The sequence below is a fragment of the Protomyctophum parallelum genome, assembly GCF_964188405.1.
Source record: "Protomyctophum parallelum genome assembly, chromosome: 3".
In the NCBI taxonomy this organism is placed as follows: domain Eukaryota; kingdom Metazoa; phylum Chordata; class Actinopteri; order Myctophiformes; family Myctophidae; genus Protomyctophum; species Protomyctophum parallelum.
In genome coordinates, this window is record NC_139698.1 from 7,625,687 (window position 1) to 7,649,337 (window position 23,651).

General features: G+C 42.4%; 1 protein-coding gene across 2 annotated transcripts in view; it reads right to left on the minus strand.

Annotated features, from left to right (window-relative positions):
* Positions 1–9,158: 9,158 nt before the first annotated feature.
* s100w (S100 calcium binding protein W) overlaps positions 9,159–23,651 on the minus strand; it is a 270,184-nt gene continuing 255,691 nt past the window's right edge. The window contains exons 2-4 of one of the 2 annotated variants that reach the window (XM_083761119.1): positions 18,235–18,309; positions 16,290–16,441; positions 9,159–9,586 (exon numbers count right to left, since the gene is read on the minus strand). In XM_083761119.1, coding sequence (XP_083617245.1) covers positions 9,425–9,586; positions 16,290–16,433 — 306 coding nt within the window. In that variant the 5' untranslated portion in view covers positions 16,434–16,441; positions 18,235–18,309 and the 3' untranslated portion in view covers positions 9,159–9,424. Of the gene's footprint in view, positions 9,587–16,289; positions 16,442–18,234; positions 18,310–23,651 lie in introns of those variants that run through there. The other variant, XM_083761120.1, reaches the window with a different exon arrangement.

Below are 23,651 nucleotides of genomic sequence, written 5' to 3' on the forward strand. Positions count from 1 at the left end.
TACTTGGCACCCTCCAATTTAGAGAGGCGTGCTCACCCCGCACTGATGAGGTGACCAATCAATCAGTAAATAAACAGAACACTTCAAACATTAAAATGCATTGGGAAATACCAGGATGTACCAACTGTCCCCGACGAACACCTGCACACAGTCACCTCCAAAAGCCGGCCGGCAATGTTAGTCAAATGGCAGCTGCCTGCTGTGTACTTAGAAGTGTACATTGTCCTCAGTGTATATACTGTATGTACACAGTATACTGTAGGGCGCGGGCTGCCCCGTGACAACATCTTTTGAATACATGATAAAATATTTTCCTCTGGGGGTCCATGCCATGAAAACGTGTGGGAACAAAGAGGGGAAGTCTACGGTCTGTTAACCATTGACAGATAGCTTTTGGTGGCTCATTTTATGGGGGTCATTAGTGTGTTTACCTTAACCTTAACAAACATAACTAAATGACTAGGTGTGGCAGAGGCTCAGGAAGTACAGTGGGTTTAATGTGTCCTCCGAGCAAGACTGACTGAAGCCCTAGCTGACGTCTTCTGATGAGCAGTAGTCGTCGAGTGGCCAGTGGCCTAAACCTAACCTTGTTCCTGACCTTAACCTCAGTTAAACTATGCCTAAACCTAACCTTGTTCCTGACCTTAACCTCAGTAAAACTATGCCTAAACCTAACCTTGTTCCTGACCTTAACCTCAGTAAAACTATGCCTAAACCTAACCTTGTTCCTGACCTTAACCTCAGTAAAACTATGCCTAAACCTAACCTTGTTCCTGACCTTAACCTCAGTAAAACTATGCCTAAACCTAACCTTGTTCCTGACCTTAACCTCAGTAAAACTATGCCTAAACCTAACCTTGTTCCTGACCTTAACCTCAGTAAAACTATGCCTAAACCTAACCTTGTTCCACTATGCCTAAACCGAATATCCCTGGCCTTAACCTCAGTAAAACTAAACCTATTCCTAAAAAACCCCAATCGACTGGGTCCCTGCTGTCTTTGGTATGACATGGCGGGGGATTGAACCGGCCGGGCGGACACTCTGACCACAAGGCCACTGAGTTGGAAGCCCGATGACCAAAGCAGGAATGCCCTGGAAGGAGAGCAGTAGAAGACGAGGGTTCAAATCCCGGTCAGGACATTAAACTTATGGATTGTCGACTCAAAACAGCATATTTTACATATTCTTCTCGTTTTTATAGCGTATAAAAAATGTAAATAGGCCTACTTGTGAGTAACACACGCACGAACGCACGAACGCACGCACGCACGCACCCGCACACAGACACACTGTCTCCGCTCAGAGAGAGCATGATACACATAAACAGACTAGCACTACTACTAGTAAACATCTAATTAGTGTTTAATTACATTGTTTAGTAGAAAATGGACCCAGTCATTTTCATACGCGCACAGCTGCGCGTACACGCACACACACACACACACACACACACACACACACACACACACCACAAGGATTTACTGTTCATCGTCAGTTATTTTACATTTTCTCATTCTGTATTTTCGAACTTTATTTTTTCAAACATATCGTTGCTGTCGTTGTTTTTCGTTGTTTTTCCCCATAAATCAGTGCTTTACATCTGTGTGTTGTTTCGAAAATATTTAACCAATGGAAAAGTAGTAAAAAAATGCTTTGGAGTCAGACAAAACCTCTTAACTCCATTGGACCCTAAAAATGTCTGCTAAAGCAACTAACTCCACCACCTCTCTCATGCAAGTAATTGACAATATATAAAGTCACAACACCAACTTTGATGTGGCACTTTGTTTTGAAATATTTTGAAGGATTTTTTAATTTCCTGAAAATTTTATATTTTTCTTTTCCTGAAAAATAAACATTCTTTAATTAGGTGGTTTCTTCCCGACAGCAGCGATATTTATGTTCCGTTTTGTTTTGCTATACTGGTATTAGATATTTAAACTGATTATTATATAGAAATAAAAGAGCTTAAGAGTGGGGATAGGATGGATAGATGGGGTTAGACCAGCAGTTACAAACGCTGATGATGGGAGATAGTGTGATACACTGGCGCCACCTGCCTGTCAGTACAGGTAATGTTGGTTTGTATAATATGACTCATTAGTGGATGTTGTGTCTAACGCAGAGTTACAGACTGGTAAGTGTCCATTTGGAACGCCCTCAACGAATGAACCCTGAGGGTCCCTGGACCCCACTTTGAGATCACCACTGCAGTCTGAAAGGATGCCAAATGTCTAACGTAGTTCACTTTACCTTACTTTGACTAGAACACTAAATCCGGGTGACATTTATGTTCATGTGATTTTCCTAATGTTGCTGATGTCTGAGGTGGGTCGGTGGGACTTTCAGTACCTTCATGATGCTCAGTGACATCATAGAAGGTTAGGTGTGTTTCCCTGCCCACATCCCTGTGTTTTTTTTTCTCTACAGGCAAGTTGTTCTCACATAGCAGCCAGCTTACAGCCACAGACACAAATCAAACTCAGACAAATTATTATAACACATTACCAAAAATAAATCACCTCCAAACAACGCAATTTCCTCTATGGACCCAATAACCTAGGATCTTCTACCTACTACCTACTCACAAAGACCATTCCCTTTGAGGTGCCTCGATCCGGCAGGCCTATAGAGTCAGACTGCAGCAGTGAATCCTACGTACCACATAGCACAATATAATAGACCACTTCCTCAACCCCCTCTCCACCATACACCCCTATACCTAAGAGACACATCTCTTTCTGGAAAATATCAAGGCCATAGCCGTGCCCACACGCATACATCTTTATGCCTTTATACCAACATACAGCCACGGGTTTACAGGCAGTTAGAAAACTTGTTCAGACACATCCTATGACAACACTAGACCAGATTAGACTAGAACTGTTTAGAACTCACTTGCAATGACTTCACATTTACAGATGGAGGGCACGGCCATGGGCAAGAAATGTGCTCCTGCTTATGCGAATATCAATATGAGTGAGCCTTGGCAAAGTACCCATTACAACATGCAATGTTACAGATATTTAGACCACATATAGGGCAATGGCCACACACCCAACAGTTTGATGCATTTCTACACATTTTGAACACACAAACGTCCTGGACACCACCATATTTTTTCATACCATAGATCGTATACACAATACATAAACGACAAAAATACACACACACTACTCCATAAACACAGTTACCACCCAAAGCACACTTTAGCAGGAATTATCAAAAGAAAAATGTTTTCTGAATTTCATCAAATAGGGAACATTTTAATCAGGCCACACACCGTTTTCACAGCCCTCAGAATGAAAGGCTACAGAGGTTTTTACGCACAGTCAAGAACAATGCCCTGGCCTCTCTCCCCCACCTGGTCACTTTCCACGAACACACTTTGACACTCTGCCTCCCACCCCTAACTCTAACCCTAACCTCAGCCCTAGCTTTCCTCCCCAGCCACCTCGGAGCATGTGTCCTCATCAGAGGCCTCTCTCTGGTGCGGGGACGGACAGGGACAGACATGGACGGACAGGGACAGACAGGGACAGACATGGACGAGGCCAACGCATTATCCTCTCCTCTATGTCCTCCCTCCTCCAGCTCTTCTGCTCTCACTATACAGTGCACTGACTCATCTACCACTGCAACACTCATCCCATTACTAACTACATTTTCACATAGGCTACTCTCCAACCACTACAGACTACACCATTAATTCAAACTGAATTTCACCACTACACAACAATTCTACCCCCATTACAAACACATACAGGTAAGGTCTGCAATCTCCACTTTACCTCCCAAGCCCCCACAACAACATACACTCCAATTTAAGCCCAGCAAATTCATCAACAACCCCCGTAGTCACACACTCACACTTCTTTCCCCATTCAGGATCTCCTGTCTTTGACAACGCCCAATATAATTTATATCATCACCTGCACACAATGTGATAAACATTATGTAACGCAGCCAATAAATATTTGAGACTGGACCAGAGCATAATAGGGTACAAAATAGCAAATTGTTTATTTAGTACAAAAAGATTAACAGATTAGTTTATTTGCATATAAAATGTTTAAAAGTGTTAAGAGGTTGAACTAGAAATGGGGAGATGGTTACCAAACAAAAATACAAATAAATTAAGGAAGGGAAAGGAACAACGGTCCATATTGTTATTATTATTATTATATGGGTGCCGCTTATTCATCAATCATGGATCTATAAAACAAAGCACACAGTTAAACTATGCAATCAAAACAAAGCACAAGGAATAATAAAAAAAGACTACATCATAATGCACCATCATACTTTCTATAAGATGTCACAGGCAATAACTAAATATAGGGGAAATCAACGATTGCTTTACCAGATAACTCTCAATGGCTACACACAGGCAGTCTCCTCAACGGCTACATTGACCTGTAGCTGTGGTAACAACGTCATCATAGGTTACACAATGTTAGACAATACACTTGCAGGTCAAATACAACAGAATATATATCAACCCATTTTTGTTCAGCTTTGCACACATATCGTATAATACTCACATTGATCCATTTTACATGCTTACACATTACTGGGGAGGCCACTCCCCAAACAATTCAGGACCAGTAAACATCCACATAACAGTACCCTTCCAAAAGTGCCACTGCAGTCCTGACAATATAAAAACATAATCATTGTAGACCATACAAGATAACAGTAAAAGAAAAGATGCAATACATCCAGCAAACAGGCTTACCAATTGACAGGTTGGCACTCAACATCCCCCTCTATGTTGTGAGGGCCCCACAGATTTCAGACCTGTTACCTGCCTGTTCAGAAAGGCTTTAAATACGCTGGTCACTTATTATGTCATTTTACCTCTGCCTCCCTCTAGGGGCTGCATTCATATAGGAGAAACCAAACACACATTAGAAACATGCCTCAAACAACACAGCAGAAACTTATGGAACATAGATGGATAAAACAATTACAAACAGTAACACCAACTGGTTTAAATGAAAGATGATTATCAAATGCCTACAAATTACACTCACACTTTGTCCAGGACTCAGATGGCACTTCAACTTTTACTTTCAATAAAACAATTGTATCCTTGCTGTGAAATTTTACTCTTTTATGGTTTTAGGCTGTTTTATTATTGTAATCTTTTTTACCAGGTATATTGATGATTTGATATCATTTTACCATTGTGTTTTAGAGAAAAAATGTCTTTATCATTGTAGGGTGTTGGTTTTAGCACACAGCTGTGGAACCTATGCTGTTCACTATCACTCAAGTAGAAATGAAGAAAATGCCAGGACTCATCATTGGACTTTACCAGGTATGCCATCTGGTGGCTAATGAACCAAATATAAATCTCAGAAGTTGCAGCAGTTTTTAAGGACCCACTTTAAGGACCCAGAGGCTGGACAGCAGACGGCTGGACTTTGAATTTCTCTAACTATAAACTTTCATGACAGCAGACATGCCTAAGTACAAATATAATTTAGGAAAAGCTACTACAGTGAAGTCTGTTCACAGAAGTTGTTGTAGGCTATGTGGGGATTATCTGACGAGGTACCATTTGAGTGTGCAAAACCTTACATAATATATACTAAATAATACTAAATTGTTTATAGGGTCAATATAAGTAAAATAATATAGCCTTTCTACAGGAGTATCTTTTTATATTTTTCCAAAAAGAATACAAACAGCCAATAGCATATTACAAAGTTATCCCCCTCACTGGTGACAATTCCGGGAGGAAAAACGGACAAGCACCGGGGCGAGTCATCCGGTATTCATTTTAACCACATACATACATACATACATAGCTTTAACTTGGACTCAGGGGGGTGGACGCCTCTGCCTTGCATAGTCCCCAGTGAATAGGCAGTTTGCCCTTCACTGGTAACCCTATTTTGGACTCATTTTAAATATATGAAGGTATTGCGGGCAGGGATTTTTACAAAAAAGCCTCCCCTTTTAAAATACATACACACACACACACATACCTACATACATACATTTCAGAAGTTTTTGCAGTTTTTAAGGACCCGCTTTTAGGCCAGTGCACCAGAGCAAACTCTTTTTTTAAACCCTACCCATTTTAACCAAATACATACATACATACATACGCTTGGACTCTACTCTTTCTGAATCAACTTTGTGTTTGTTTACGTACTACAAGAGGTGTCCATTGCAGGGAAATCCGATCCAGTAATTCTCTCTGCACACACACAGTTTTCACTCCTGTTGGGAGGGATTTCCTCTCAACGTGGGTAATGTTTCTGAAACCACACCGTGATGTGATACCGTTACTGTGATTAGTGTGATAGTGAGGATGCTTTTCGGCGAGTCCTCATCCTGTAGGCCAGAGCGAGAGGCTGAAGACTGAGTCCTTCTTCAGCATCCAAATGAAGTACCTCTGCTTTTTTCACTGTATTTTCAGTCCAGCTCGTGCACCCAACTCTCATGCATGCATGCACGCACACACGCACTCCATGGTGGTGAACAGGTATCTTACCCCTCGTCACCCGAGCGCACGTACGTGTGTCAATAATTGAACGTGTTAATGGTTTAATGTGGTCATATAGTTTAATGTGTTAACATTTCAGTGTGTTGAATAATTTAACGTGTTAATAAGGTTACACATCGGTTAATAATTTAATGCTTTAGTAGGTTAATGTGTTATTAGAGTTAGATAGAATGTCTCTGTCTAGTCAATCAAACTCTTACCAATTTAGCATAGGCCCCTCAAAAAAGTATTGGGGGGGGGGGGTGGCTTAAGCGTTATTCTGGATTTTCGGTGGTGAGGTGACCACCGAACTACAACATGACGTCACGAGCCGCGGTGAAGAGCAAACCACCGCCACCGCCCCAGCCCTTCTGTTTTTACTCACCACTGCTCAACGTTATTTCAGCTCCGGTGGTCACCTCACCACCGGAGCGGTGGTCACCTCACCACCGGATTGGTGGTCACCTCACCATCAAAAATCCAGACTATGAATGAGCCTTTAGGCTTTGACTTTTTACTGGAGCCAGTTTTGAATTGCAGCCACCTGTTAAGTGCTCTTTAAGCGCCACCTGGTGGTCACCACTTTAGGCTTTGGTTGCCATTTCGGCCATTATAAAAAAAGAAAGAAATTCTAATTCTATTATGCATGTAATGTGCATGTCATCACCTGTAAACCAGATCAGAGGAATTTTCAAAATATGGATTTTCTTTTCTCTTAACGACCGTGGCAATCAGTGCATAATTGGATTCAGCTCGTCTTAACGTGTATGGCTCTTAAACTGAGCGGTTTGGAAGGAGAGTAAGGATAAGGATACACATTCCTTTACGACGGTTGGATCTGGTTCCATTTGTAAATACACTCTCAGAGTTATAGTGTCACGATATCGATATGAGATACAAGTGTTGGCCGGGAGTGCAGAACCGCACAAGGCAGGAAGATCAAGTTCAATGGTGATGTATTATCGAACTGGACAGGAGTCGATACGCCATGACACCAACTTTAAACTGGCAAGGGAACACTGGATACAGGGAGGTTTAAATACACAGAGACTAACTAGACACAGGTGAAACATTGACCGGTAACTACACTCAACACATGATTGGCTGAGACTGAACTATAGGACACAGGTGGCATACAATTGCAATACTGACTGGTGAGACAAGACAGCTAGCAACAATTAAAGCAGACAGGAAACACTAGGAACATAAACTACAGAATAAAAGTACACAGTTCATCCTCAGAAATGTCTGACCAAAACTTTTCTTTCTTCTCCTTCATAAAGTTCTTCAGTCAAAGGTTTATTATTGGTTTAATACGTTCAGATTTATTGCTTAGTATAGAGCGCCGAAGTCCTGACGTCACTCGCTCATCCCCTGGTTCATGGACGTTTTTCTCTATGGAGAATAGAATAACATACTGTATGGGGTCATCTTAGAATAACATACTGTATGGGGTCATCTTAATTATTTTTGCGCCGTATACTCTGTGTATGGTTGAGCCCCACGGCAGCTTTTAACATTGGTCCGGTTGCTATTTTCCGTCACCACCAGCTACTGTATGGGACGTTAACACTTTTCTCCATTTACCTCTGTTCAAAGCAGGATTTTCAAACCTCTATAAGTCGGAATTTTGGAGAGCTGTCCTTGTTGGATCTTCTGCCATCCAAAGCCGCAATAAAAGAGTTAAAATCGTCTCATATAAGCAGTGTGGTCCAAAAAGAAACAAACTGTCCCGGCGATATTGTCGAGGAGGTGTCTCTGTATCGTTTATGACGGTCAGTAACATTAGCGTTTTCTCACAGAGAGAGAGAGAGAGACGTTTGTTTTGTTGTATGTACGCTTTGGCAATGTAGAACATATTTATCATGCTAATAAAGCCTTTTGAAATTGAAATTGAATTGAGAGAGAGAGAGAGAGGAGAATGACCTGCCATCAATGTTTGATTAGTCTCATGGCTCTCATTCCATCAGCTGGTGGCTGCCGAAACCTGATCTTGATTTAAACTTTTTTTTAATGGAAAGTAACTACTAAGTACTGTATGTTGGAGGGACTTTTTTTGTCTTAGCTGCCATGCCCCCTTCCTATACAAACCCATTATAACTTAAAACTCCATTTTAATTAGATTAGATTAGATTCATTGAAAATACCAGACCTTTTTTCTGTTGACTGATATTGCCCTTCTAATACGTGAGGGGGCCATGGATTTTCATTTACTGTTTTCATTTATTTTCCAAAGGCTTATTACAAATAAATGAAAACAGTAAAGGAAAAACATACATTTACCTTGCTTACATAAATTGCGTAATTTGCTCTGGATGAAGTGTCTGCTGAAGGCCTAAATTGTAATAGTTTAGCTGGTTTATAATTTAATGTTTTAATAGTTAATGTCTAGTCAATCAAACCCTAATTGTCAACACAGCATAACGTAGAATTATGAATGTTAGTAATGTGATACAGTGCATATTACATAGTACAATATTGTTCTGGACATAACACTGGTTCACCAACTGTACCCTTACAGGTCTTTAATTATGAGAGAATGCAAATGGACCTACTGTACGAGATTCAAGACTCATATTCAAGATTCAAGATTCAAGATTCATATTCAAGATTCAAGATTCAGATTCAAGATTCAAGATTCAGATTCAAGATTCAAGATTCAAACCAATTAAGTTTATTTATTCATTTTCAATGCGGGTCGGAATGTTCAGCACATTTTACATTAACACAAAGTGAAATGGGCGTTCATATTACATGAACATCTGCTTATTATGAAGAACTGTATAATCTGTACACACATAGAACAGTGGTAGTTAGTAAATTATGTAATCCAATGGGTGCAGGCCTGCGTCTTTGTGTGTGTGTGTGTGTGTGTGTGTGTGTGTGTGTGTGTGTGTGTGTGTGTGTGTGTGTCTGTGTACATCTCAGCTGTCGTCCTTCTTCTTGCCCTTGCCTCTCTTCTGTTTGTAGTAGCCCTTGGCCAGCGCGGCCACGCAGCGCGAGAACTCTCTGAAGTTGACCTCGCCGTCGTGGTTCTTGTCCAGCAGCTCCATGGCTTCCTTGAGGTCCTCGGCGCTCATTTTCTCCTGCAAGGTATTAGGGAAGAACGTTGTTTTTATTCAAGTCGAGCACGGGATAGATTTCAAAATACTATAGTCACCAGCTACGAGGCCTTCAACACTATATAAGTATATAGGCTCCCCGCTACCTCCCTGAACTCCTCCCACGTCACGCCCCCTCCCCACTCCCTCAGGTCGGGTGGTGATGCCAACATAGACACTGAGCCTGTTCCACCAGGTCAGTGGCTTTGTGGTTAGAGTGTCCGCTCTGAGACTGGGAGGTCGGGGGTTCGAAAAATGGGACCCAGTGCCTCCCTGCTTGACACTCAGCATCAAGGGTTGGGATTGAGGGTAAGTTCCCGTGACATACTAGCCTCGTTCGGTCCCAGGCTTACTTATCTGCGAAAAGAAATGCCTGGTCACAACGTAAGGCAGAGAAGCTATCGGCGGATGTATCTGTTATGTTATTTTACACAACAGTATCCTCCGGAACATCCGTCAGATTGTTTCGGATTATTTTCCGCAAAAATCTGGCAACTTCCGCCCAAACAAATGATAGCCTCCTGCCCTATGGGCCTCATGGCTCGGCAAGGCTTACTACTTACTTACTCTTCCACCTCTTGGTGTCTCTGTTGAAGGCAACATTTTCCCCCGAGATTCCTTGCGAATCATAGCGGAAGCGTGCGTAACATAATTCCCAGAAAAGACGTGCTGTGATTGGCCAGTATAGTCACTAGAGTGGCAGCGAGAGACATGAAGGAGTCGCACGAGTGACGTCACTTGGGCAGCGCCGCAGAGTGCCTTCAGCACTTCCGCTTGACTTCCTGCCTTGTCTACATTGAACTGCAGTGGCCAAAACAAGGCCTCTATTTTCTTTACATTTCTATGGATGCCAACCTCCTGGACATCCCTATAGGACAAAGAAACCATGCCAACCTCCTGGACATCCCTATAGGACAAAGAAAACAACATGGGGTTCTTCAAAGCTGTACCCATCCTCGCCACGTTCAAAACCACACTCAGAACCCACCTTTTCAGTCTCGCATTGCCTATACCTAATCCTATTTATATCGTGTCAAAGGTCATGTCTCACATAATATAGAATCTGACACAAATTCTGACCTGATGGTTAAGATTCAATTCATCCCAGGGCAGGGCATTTGCAATCCGGGCTCCCAAACTATGGAACGCCCTAACCGTTAATTGCAAAATCTGTGTCATGTTTTAAATCCCTTCTAAAAACCCACCTTTACGTTAAGGCTTTCTCTTAATTCCCTTTTGCATACCGTATTCTATTTTTGTGTGTGTGCTTTTATGTTGTCCTTGCTGTCATTTATTGATATCTTGTTGTAGCTGTGACTATGTTGTTGTTTTTTAAACTGTTATGTAAAGCACTTTGTGACTATGTCTTGAAAATGTGCTATATAAATAAATGCATTATCATTATCTATTAGCTCAATGGTAAAAAAAGTCAGTACTTGCACAGGAATCCGGGAGGAAAGTTCCATAGTGCCTAAAGTACTACAGCACTAGAGTAAATGCACTTTGTTACTTTACACCATTGGCAAGTGGCAAACAAACACGACACCTGTGCTTCTGATTAGCCACTAATTATCCTCCCCTCCCTTAATGTCAGCTGTCCATTAGGGGAGTGATGGGTTGACTTTAAACCTGAATGCACGCCATTATCCATCACGTCTCCATTATGCGCCATCGGACACCGCTGTCACACAACACCAGAACACCCAGAGCACTGAGTCCCAAACCCTGGGTCAGGACCCACTGGAGGGGGTCCCAACACCAGAACACCCAGAGCACTGAGTCCCAAACCCTGGGTCAGGACCCACTGGAGGGGGTCCCAACACCAGAACACCCAGAGCACTGCTTCCCAAACCCTGGGTCAGGACCCACTGGAGGGGGTCCCAACACCAGAACACCCAGAGCACTGAGTCCCAAACCCTGGGTCAGGACCCACTGGAGGGGGTCCCAACACCAGAACACCCAGAGCACTGAGTCCCAAACCCTGGGTCAGGACCCACTGGAGGGGGTCCCAACACCAGAACACCCAGAGCACTGAGTCCCAAACCCTGGGTCAGGACCCACTGGAGGGGGTCCCAACACCAGAACACCCAGAGCACTGAGTCCCAAACCCTGGGTCAGGACCCACTGGAGGGGGTCCCAACACCAGAACACCCAGAGCACTGAGTCCCAAACCCTGGGTCAGGACCCACTGGAGGGGGTCCCATGCAACACCAGAACACCCAGAGCACTGAGTCCCAAACCCTGGGTCAGGACCCACTGGAGGGGGTCCCAACACCAGAACACCCAGAGCACTGAGTCCCAAACCCTGGGTCAGGACCCACTGGAGGGGGTCCCAACACCAGAACACCCAGAGCACTGAGTCCCAAACCCTGGGTCAGGACCCACTGGAGGGCGTCCCAACACCAGAACACCCAGAGCACTGAGTCCCAAACCCTGGGTCAACTCAGGACCCACTGGAGGGGGTCCCAACACCAGAACACCCAGAGCACTGCTTCCCAAACCCTGGGTCAGGACCCACTGGAGGGGGTCCCAACACCAGAACACCCAGAGCACTGAGTCCCAAACCCTGGGTCAGGACCCACTGGAGGGGGTCCCAACACCAGAACACCCAGAGCACTGAGTCCCAAACCCTGGGTCAGGACCCACTGGAGGGGGTCCCAACACCAGAACACCCAGAGCACTGAGTCCCAAACCCTGGGTCAGGACCCACTGGAGGGGGTCCCAACACCAGAACACCCAGAGCACTGAGTCCCAAACCCTGGGTCAGGACCCACTGGAGGGGGTCCCAACACCAGAACACCCAGAGCACTGAGTCCCAAACCCTGGGTCAACTCAGGACCCACTGGAGGGTCCCATAAGGGGGACCCATGAAGACGTGTGTCTTTATTGGGTCTCCTTATTTCGGTGTCGGAGCAGGCAACCGTGCGAATAATGAGAAAAAGAACACTGTATTACTAATACTACTTTTATACTAGCAGTAGTTTATGAAGGTCAGCCTTCAAACCTCAAAAATAAAAAAAAATAACATAACATAAACAAATGCAATGTTCTTTTAAAATAAATAAATAAAAATGAATGAATAAATATCTAAGAAATTCCATAAATTAGAAAAGAAAAAATGTCTACAGTGAAAATCTACAAGCTCACAATGCGGCTTAATTGTGAGCTTGCAGATCTGCTATTTTCACTAGTTTGGGTCCGGGGGAAACATCTAATTTCTCTTTTGGGAACCACTGCTCTATGTCCTGTAACCCCTAAGGTATATACAGGGGGAGTGTTCCTTTAACTGTGTTGGCGGACTGAGCGCGCTGACGAGGAGTATTATGGGATAGCTTGTTTTTATACTTTGGGTTCTGGTGTAGAGGGAAGAGGAGTATTATGGGATAGCTTGTTTTTATACTTTGGGTTCTGGTGTAGAGGGAAGAGGAGTATTATGGGATAGCTTGTTTTTATACTTTGGGTTCTGGTGTAGAGGGAAGAGGAGTATTATGGGATAGCTTGTTTTTATACCTTCGGTTCTGGTGTAGAGGGAAGAGGAGTATTATGGGATAGCTTGTTTTTATACTTTGGGTTCTGGTGTAGAGGGAAGAGGAGTATTGTGGGATAGCTTGTTTTTATACTTTGGGTTCTGGTGTAGAGGGAAGAGGAGTATTATGGGATAGCTTGTTTTTATACTTTGGGTTCTGGTGTAGAGGGAAGAGGAGTATTATGGGATAGCTTGTTTTTATACTTTGGGTTCTGGTGTAGAGGGAAGAGGAGTATTATGGGATAGCTTGTTTTTATACTTTGGGTTCTGGTGTAGAGGGAAGAGGAGTATTACGGGATAGCTTGTTTTTATACTTTGGGTTCTGGTGTAGAGGGAAGAGGAGTATTACGGGATAGCTTGTTTTTATACTTTGGGTTCTGGTGTAGAGGGAAGAGGAGTATTGTGGGATAGCTTGTTTATATACTTTGGGTTCTGGTGTAGAGGGAAGAGGAGTATTGTGGGATAGCTTGTTTATATACTTTGGGTTCTGGTGTAGAGGGAAGAGGAGTATTACGGGATAGCTTGTTTTTATACTTTGGGTTCTGGTGTAGAGGGAAGAGGAGTATTATGGGATAGCTTGTTTTTATACTTTGGGTTCTGGTGTAGAGGGAAGAGGAGTATTGTGGGATAGCTTGTTTATATACTTTGGGTTCTGGTGTAGAGGGAAGAGGAGTATTGTGGGATAGCTTGTTTATATACTTTGGGTTCTGGTGTAGAGGGAAGAGGAGTATTACGGGATAGCTTGTTTTTATACTTTGGGTTCTGGTGTAGAGGGAAGAGGAGTATTATGGGATAGCTTGTTTTTATACTTTGGGTTCTGGTGTAGAGGGAAGAGGAGTATTGTGGGATAGCTTGTTTATATACTTTGGGTTCTGGTGTAGAGGGAAGAGGAGTATTGTGGGATAGCTTGTTTTTATACTTTGGGTTCTGGTGTAGAGGGAAGAGGAGTATTGTGGGATAGCTTGTTTTTATACTTTGGGTTCTGGTGTAGAGGGAAGAGGAGTATTACGGGATAGCTTGTTTTTATACTTTGGGTTCTGGTGTAGAGGGAAGAGGAGTATTGTGGGATAGCTTGTTTATATACTTTGGGTTCTGGTGTAGAGGGAAGAGGAGTATTGTGGGATAGCTTGTTTTTATACTTTGGGTTCTGGTGTAGAGGGAAGAGGAGTATTACGGGATAGCTTGTTTTTATACTTTGGGTTCTGGTGTAGAGGGAAGAGGAGTATTACGGGATAGCTTGTTTTTATACTTTGGGTTCTGGTGTAGAGGGAAGAGGAGTATTGTGGGATAGCTTGTTTATATACTTTGGGTTCTGGTGTAGAGGGAAGAGGAGTATTGTGGGATAGCTTGTTTATATACTTTGGGTTCTGGTGTAGAGGGAAGAGGAGTATTACGGGATAGCTTGTTTTTATACTTTGGGTTCTGGTGTAGAGGGAAGAGGAGTATTATGGGATAGCTTGTTTTTATACTTTGGGTTCTGGTGTAGAGGGAAGAGGAGTATTGTGGGATAGCTTGTTTATATACTTTGGGTTCTGGTGTAGAGGGAAGAGGAGTATTGTGGGATAGCTTGTTTATATACTTTGGGTTCTGGTGTAGAGGGAAGAGGAGTATTATGGGATAGCTTGTTTTTATACTTTGGGTTCTGGTGTAGAGGGAAGAGGAGTATTGTGGGATAGCTTGTTTATATACTTTGGGTTCTGGTGTAGAGGGAAGAGGAGTATTGTGGGATAGCTTGTTTTTATACTTTGGGTTCTGGTGTAGAGGGAAGAGGAGTATTATGGGATAGCTTGTTTTTATACTTTGGGTTCTGGTGTAGAGGGAAGAGGAGTATTGTGGGATAGCTTGTTTATATACTTTGGGTTCTGGTGTAGAGGGAAGATGAGTATTATGGGATAGCTTGTTTATATACTTTGGGTTCTGGTGTAGAGGGAAGATGAGTATTATGGGATAGCTTGTTTATATACTTTGGGTTCTGGTGTAGAGGGAAGATGAGTATTATGGGATAGCTTGTTTATATACTTTGGGTTCTGGTGTAGAGGGAAGAGGAGTATTGTGGGATAGCTTGTTTATATACCTTCGGTTCTGGTGTAGAGGGAAGATATATATATTCTAATCAGAGGGAGAGATATATTACTTTTGTTGTTTTACTACGGACATTTTTTATACAGAATTCACCCTTTGTCAAGTCCCGCCCGTGGTTGCGTTTTCGTGGTTGGACAAAAATCCTCTCTCTCCTGCATCGACTACCAAATAACATGTTTTTCAGTTGCCTCGTATTGATATTCTGTGCATTCAGTTCTTATTTTAAACTTGGTGTCAGTAAAAAAGGAACATCACAGGTGCAGCATGGTGACTGCAGGGCATATCATGTTTGTTTTAGTTTTTTCCAAAAAATATGTTTTAGCAAATTCAACATAAACAAGGCGGAACCAGGGCGGAACAAGGCAGAAAGAGCCTGCTGGTTAGTCGGTCAGGGACCAATCAGAAGACAAATGGTGAATTAGAACCCTGGCTGTTCAGGTTTGTTTCCTTGAATTATTTTTGTTTATTAAATCACCAGTTCTACAACTCCTATTTTTAGTATAGGAAGAAATCATAAGGTTTACTCCGGAGAGGAGAGGCACGGTGGTTATAGCCCTAGAGCACTGATTCCCCAACCTGCAGAGGGCAAAACACCAGAACATATAATGGTAAAAAGCCGGAACGCAATATTTGACTGATCGTTGAAATAGAGTAAACAAAAGCTCTGAAAATGCAACGCTAAAGTGGTCAGATCAGTGGTCCCGATCCACAAAAGACTGGGAACCACTGACATAAGGAGACACGTTGAAGATAGTCCGCCTGGGAGGCCTGGGAGGTCCCAGGTTCGTTTCCAGGCCTCAGCAATGTGTCGGAAGTCTAAAAGTATCCAGGAGCACGACACATAACTGAGCGCTGTAGTAATGGCTGCTCACTCACAGAACTCATGATACGTATAGCTTACGGAGTTAGTTTAGTCAGATATACTCGAGCGGCTTCATGCCATGCTCAAGGGCGCATTCATATACTCGAGGGGTATACTTGTGACATCACAATAGGCTAATATAAAGACGCGCAACCAATTGCAATTTCCCAGAATTGCCGCTTTTTCTCTAGTTATACATATTATGATCGTGGTCTCACTTTTAGACCCGACTGTTCCACTTCCGTCTCCAGCATCGTTTTGAGCTCCTCCTCGTCGATCTGGTGTTTCTTCTCCCCTGTGCTCGCATACTCCTCAAACACCTCCACCATGCCCTCGATCACAACTTCCAGTTTGTTCGCCATGACTGCTGCTACAATGGGGGGGGGGGGGGGGGAGAGAGAGAGAGAGAGAGAGTAATTTACAGGTGTCAGATGAACCATTGAAATACAGTGATAACGTAACATAAGGAGACATAAGACAACATGTCATTATGGAAACTGGAAAGGTATACGGTAACATTATTGGTGAGATAAGGTGACATGCAGTCTAAGGTAACATTATGCTAAGATATTGGTGAGATAAGGTGACATGCAGTATAAGGTAACATAACTACATACTGTAGCTTTGTTGAAGACAGTATTTGTTTGATGTTATTTTGTGTTTTGCTTTCGTTTTTATGCTACCTTATGTTTCTGTTTTTCTATTTTTGCTGCTCTGTAAAGCACATTTTATGTCATGAAAGGTGCTATATAAATAAAGTTTATTATTATTATTATTATTATTATCATAACATAACATTACATTTTGTGTTGAGGAGCCTAAAGGCTCATTCATTGTCTGGATTTTCGGTGGTGAGCGGTGGTCAGGTGACCACCGCTCCGGTGGTGAGGTGACCATCTTTCTTGATCTTTACTTAGTTTAAACAATACTAACTGCAAGGTAACAAAACCTAACATACTCGTGATTTGATTAAAACGTAACATATCGAATATAACTAAATCTAACATTAATATTCTGTGATATAACATAAAACCTAAGGTTTTATATAGATGACATTTAAATGACAATCAGAGACAAGACTACACTCTTTCCCAGAACTCATGGAGAGAAGCTGTAATGGTGTAAAGCTGTATTATTTTGACGCCAATGAAATTAAGAAGGAGTTCCATTTGGAGTTTCATTGTTATAGAATGTGTTGCATCAGAAATTATTTAATTTAATATTTATTTTTAATTATTTGTGGCTGAAAGTGACTGAAATAGCTTTTGGATCACAATAAGGTATATTGCATGTGCAAATTGTTTTAGAGAAAGCAACATTTCCATTGTGGCTCTTGTGTTACAAATCATTATTCCATGTCTTCTTTCTTCTTTCTTTCTTTTGTTTTATTTTTTTGGTCTCACATAGTCCCGTAATGGGACAAAACACATGAAAATAAATTCATTCAAATACCTACATTCAAAGAGCCACTACCAACCCTTACTTCAAAAACAATTATTATAGCAAAAATAAGTACAGATCTATTGATTGATTGATTGAAATATTGACTGTGCATACTCAATATTTGTAAGCGTAGGCCATGTACTAAACACGATTGGTCTGAATTTTGCTGGTATCAGAAAGAACAAAGCCAAACAACTTACTGCTCATCAGGGAAAGGTAGTTTTATTCTCATTCTGACCACTGTGTTTTTAACAATTTGGCATTTCCAGTTTTTCTGTTTGGTAACTTATCAGTGATTGGAGGGTCATGGTCATTTTCCCTCCATTAATATATATTTCCCATCAGAAGTTTTGTTTTCGCTCTCTTTGTGTCTGGAACGAATTTAGTTACTATAATATCCATAAACATTTCCCATCAGCGCTGCTTTGTTTTGAGACACTTGAAATCACTCTAGCTCTGAAGAGGTATTGTATGTCTTAATGCATGTTGTAATAACGTCGTCATACTTGTATTACTTGTTATCCAGTGTCTGATCCTAGAATCGCTTTACTGCCAAGTGCCAAAGCGTGAGCTTGTAGATTTGTTATTTTTGGCTTTGACTTGTCGTATACCAAAGTGTTGATGTTCTCAACCGGTATAGCAATACAAAAACGTGTGTGTGTGTGTGTGTGTGTGTGTGTGTGTGTGTGTGTGTGTGTGTGTGTGTGTGTGTGTACTCACCTCAGATCAGAGTACAGTTCACAATGAGAGATGAGATGAGATGAGATGAGATGAGATGAGAGGTCTGACTCCACACGGCAACTACTGAGAAACTGAGACTCCGAGACAGCAGCCGCTCGGGCTCTTAAGCTCTCTCTCACACACACATGTGCGCGCGCACAGCGCACCCACACACACACACACGTGCACACACACGCCCACTCGTATAAACACCCGCTGTAGTGACTCATGCCATGGCAATGAGGCTCTCAGTCCACCCTAAAGTGGCTGCGCGCGCCTCCACAGCCAGAGATGGAAGTAAAGTATATACTCACACGTTTTTACTGAAGTAAAAAGTATCAATACTGCAATGTAGATAATACTCTGTCCCGTATTCGAAATGTACTTGAGTAAAAGCATGAAATGTGCTTGAAGAACCAAAAGTAAAAGTAATTATTGTGCAGAAATATCGCATTTCACAAGTTTTTCGATCAGCTATTTTCAAATGGCCGATAGCACTGAAGTGGTTACTGTAGGTTTTGTAACAATAATCAAAATCTACAAAGTAACTTGTAACGAAAGTTTTCAAATAATTGTAATCTAGTAAAAGTATAATATTTGGCTCTGAGATTGATTGATTGATTGATTGTATACTTTATTAGACAGAAATGAAAACAGCAGACAAGTACAGACAAAAACTAGTGTAAAAGGATAGCACCGAAAACAAGTCCTGGCGGTCTTGTTTCCATTCAATTTATAATAAAAAATTAAACGAAACGAAAACGAAAAATAACAACAAAATTCAAATCATCACAAAAGAATAATAATAAAATAAAACACTATTTTGTACAGGTTGGAGGAACAAAGGAAGAGGGTTATAAGGAGGTGGGGCGTGGTCACTTTACCTCTCCCCTTTGGCCTGCTGAAACGTTAAGGCCTGTTTTAAAGGAAGCCAGTGATTTGCATTTTTTGAGTGCTGTAGGAGTCGGTAGTGCCAGATCGGTGTTCTCGCTGTTGTTCTAGTAATGTGGCTGTGGGTGTGGCTCGGATTTTTGTAGGTAATTACTAAATAGTCAGGTATGCGTAATGCGTGTATAGGCCTACTGAGGGCATAGAGGGCAAAGCTGCATTTACAATTTTAAATGTCAATCCTATTTTCAATGTCTTAACTCTGTCTTCTATACCCGGAGCCAACCTATCTATCAAAATGGGTTTCTAAAAGATGGGTCATGAATGATGTAGTGTAGTGGAGTAGAAGTTAAAGTGCTGGAAATGGGAAATACATCCAGTAAAGTAAAAGTTCTCAGTAGTCAAATCTGTTACTTAAGTACAGTACTTTATAGTACACCACCGGCATTGAGGTGCTCTGTTGTGCTCCACTGGCTGCGAGCGAAGGTTCTCGGATATCTGGGACAAGAGGATTGGAATGCAGCTTTGCTTCTCAAACGATGCTAAGTTTGTAACCCAGTAGAAGGACTAACCACCGGGCAATCAGAGGTGTTCTGTTGAGGTCCAGGGTTTCAGAGAGAGGAGGAAAGTCCAGTGCTCTCCACTGAACCGTTTCTGGCTCACGTAAGCTGTTCAATAATGAATGACAGACTGTTAATGTGGACGTTAAAAGTGTAGGGCTATATGACACGCGTGCCAGGGCCCTGCAGGCTATATGGATGGTTTCCACCTATCAACCAATCAGGCTGTTCAACAAGACATGACCGCTTGCGCCATGTCCATTTTGAATGATTGATTGATTGATTGATTTCTGGGGATAGAGTTTGTGTACTATTGACCTATTCTTGACCTTTTCTCCCCATTTGTGTGTTGTCACTGCCGTTGTATTAGAGTGTCCACCCTGAGACTGCAAGGTCGGGGTTCAATCCCCGGCCGGGTCATACCAAAGACTCTAAAAATGGGACCCAATGCCTCCCTGCTTGACACTCAGCATCAAGGGATGCTGGGGTATCCCTTGATGGATTGGGAGAATGGATTGGGGGTAAGTCCCTGCGACATATAGCGTCATGTCCAGGGGGTGTACTTGTACATCAAGCTGCCTCACGCTACAGAAACAGGAGATAGGCTCCTGCCCCTATGGGCCCCATGGCTCGGCAAGGCTACTTACTGCCGTTGTATCCTACTGACTCACGAGGACTATTTAAAGACGGGAAGTGAAGACCTTCTTTACCATACGTATGAGCGTGTGACAAGAAATAAAGCCGTGGATTCTTAATCCCTTGATGATCCCTCTCTTGATTGTGTATTTGACATTAGTGTGACCCTATGGGTTATTATCTTGTCATAAAACATGTGATGATGTGACGATTTGTTTTGAAAGGACGTTGTGGGTTGCAAATGTTCACAAGGGAATGAAGTCATGAATCTGTGGAAAGAGGCAGAGAATGTATTCCAGCCTCAAGCGGAGTGACTGAGTCACACATGCCAGTGTGTGCATGTGAACTTCACTATTCTTTGGCCATTATCCATATACACCAAAACTAGCATCCACAAGCTCACGCTATGGATGCTAGGGGTTCAAGCGGTTACAGCATCACATCGCGACATCCGTTGTGTGCTTGTAGATCTGTTGTTTCTGCAATTTACTGAAGTATATAGAGGGATAACATGGTGTTTGTTTTGCATAGTGCAGGCTAGTTGTACATATCGGTGTATACTGTATACTGTTGTTCATTACCGATGCTTCTTATTGCTGTTTCTTCCCTCTTTCCCTCTTTGTACTGTAACTCTAACTGCTGTTCTGCCTCTTATTGGCGACTGCAATATTGCCCCGCGGGATCAATAAAGGTACAGCTATCTTAATTGGTGCATGGAATACCCTTTCGGGACGAGACATGCCAGGGATGTGCTCCTCCCTGAGCCCCGTCTAAACCTCCTTCCCCATCGGTTGGCATGATGCAACAGACTGTAATTAACATCCACTGCTCTGCTGCTCACAGCTCACATCGAGGGCTGTGTGAGTGTGACCCACACAGTGGTGGAAAGTACATTTACTCAAGTAATGTACTTAAGTACAGTTATGAGGCACTTTTACTTCACTTGAGTTTTCCAAATTTTGAATACATCTGTGACCAGATTTGACTGAGGGGCTGCCATTGTGCAGCCTCCAGCCTGCCCTCAACTGAATTGATTTATTTTTTGTTTTAATCCAAAATGGGTTAATAGCACAGACTGCAGACTCTTCAAATACAGTATAGCTACTAGAGCATGTCTGAAATCAATGTCAGAGGCGAGCTGAAATACATGCTTAACCAATTCTGACCGGGCACCCATTTTGGTGTCAGCATCATGTTATGCTTTAGCTATTTAAAAATAGCAGATCTACAAGCTCATATCGCGCCACCGAGTGGCGCGATACGAGCTTGTAGGTCTGCTATTTTTGAAAAATCGAAGAACGACTGTGACATTTTTAGAATCTGATCTCAGGTCAGAATGGGTTCATCAGACCAGTGTGTGTCCAGTGGAAACCTCGTATGAAATCTGATCTCAGGTCAGAATGGGTTAAACATGTAAGTACTGTAAGTAGCCTTGCCGACTACCGAGCCATGGGGCCCATAGGGCAGGAGCCTATCACCTGTTTCTGTAGCGTGAGGCAGCTTGATGTACAAAGACACTCCCTGGACACATGACGCTAGTATGTCGCAGGGACTGACCCAGGGAGTGTCAAGCAGGGAGACACTGGGCCCCACTTTTAGAGTCTTTGGTATGACCCGGCCGGGGATTGAACCCCGACCTCCCAGTCTCAGGGCGGACACTCTAACCACAAGGCCACTGAGCTTAAACATATAGTTTACATACATCAGTTATCTCCTTCTCCATCATTTGTTGGTATGGAAACCTAAATGTACAAAGGACAAAAACCACCTTGGTAGGATTGTGAGAACGGCCTCAAAGATTGCCGGAGTTAATTTCAGTAGTCTAGACCAAGTATTTAAAAATCAGGTGCTTAAGAAAGCCAAGTCCATTTTTACGGACAACTCCCATCCCCTCAGCTCTGAGTTCAAGCTGCTTCCCTCTGGCATTCGCCTAAAAGTTCCAGGGGCCAAAAGCAACAGGTAAAAGTTCTCCTTCGTGCTTGTAATGTCGTGGAAGTTTAGAGATAAACATTGTAAGAATACTCCAAGTGTTTTATGACGTCACTGTCCCATGTGGTGAATGCCATGTGGCTATGTTGGGGGTTGTCGTGTGGGAGAAGAGAAGAGCTATAAAAGCTGTCAGTTGTTGACACTCGGGGTGCCAGACTGGGTTTTCCATACATGGGGTTGGTTCATGTAAGTCTTGTCTCCTTGCTCGAGTAAAATCTCTATACTCTATAACTCCGAATTCTTGTGTTGCCTCATTATTCATTGTTGTGATTTGGTTTTGAGCATATGTCCACAGATTCCACTACAATTTAACTACAGTAGCTATCAAGGCTCTAAATGCCGATATAAGGAGATAAATTGTATCTGTATTAATTGTATTCATTTTTTATACAACTTTCTGGAAAAGTTATGAATTATAATGTTACACTACGATACCTTGAACTGCCATCCTGTTTTAAATGTTCTATGTGTACTATGTGCCTTTTGCTGTGTTTTTGTGTTTCATGTTACCTGCCTGTGTTATGCCTTGCTATAAACCAAATCGCCCCACGGGGACAAACTAATAAATGAACCTGAACCTGAGCTATAGGTGTAATGTTAGAGTCCACAAAAGTGAACCTTTCAAGCCTGTTTTCTCAAGTCTAGTCTAGACTAGTCCACTACATCTCAGTCTAGTCTAGACTATAGTCCACTACATCTCAGTCTAGTCTAGACTATAGTCCACTACATCTCAGTCTAGTCTAGACTATAGTCCACTACATCTCAGATGAAACTATTGTACGTTTCATCTCCCTCAACCAATATTTTACCTTTAGTTACTACAGTAGTTTACATTGCAGATTTAGATTATTATTAAAATACAACATATACATTAATGATAAATGATGGTGCATTCTTGTAGGTTTAAGCTACCGAGCAGCGGATTAAGTAATTTAAATTAAAATAAGCCCCACATTTACCAGCTGTAACATTAAAGTTATTAATAATGCATTTCTAATTGCAATCCAATACATGACTGTGAAATGGACAATTCGGCATGATGACGACTTTGACATTTATAAGTATATTTTGATGCCAACTTGTGCTTTTGTGCTGTACAGTACATGTGCTTTTACTTGTAACGGAGAGTATTTCTACATTGTGCCATTGCTACTGTATGTATGAAACCTGAGAACGTCTTCTTCCACCCACTGGTGAAAACAGTGAGGCCAGTGTGTGTACGTGTGTGTGTGTGTGTGTGTGTGTGTGTGTGTGTGTGTGTGTGTGTGTGTGTGTGTGTGTGTGTGTGTGTGTGTGTGTGTGTGTGTGTGTGTGTGTGTGTGTGTGTGTGTGTGTGTGCGTGCG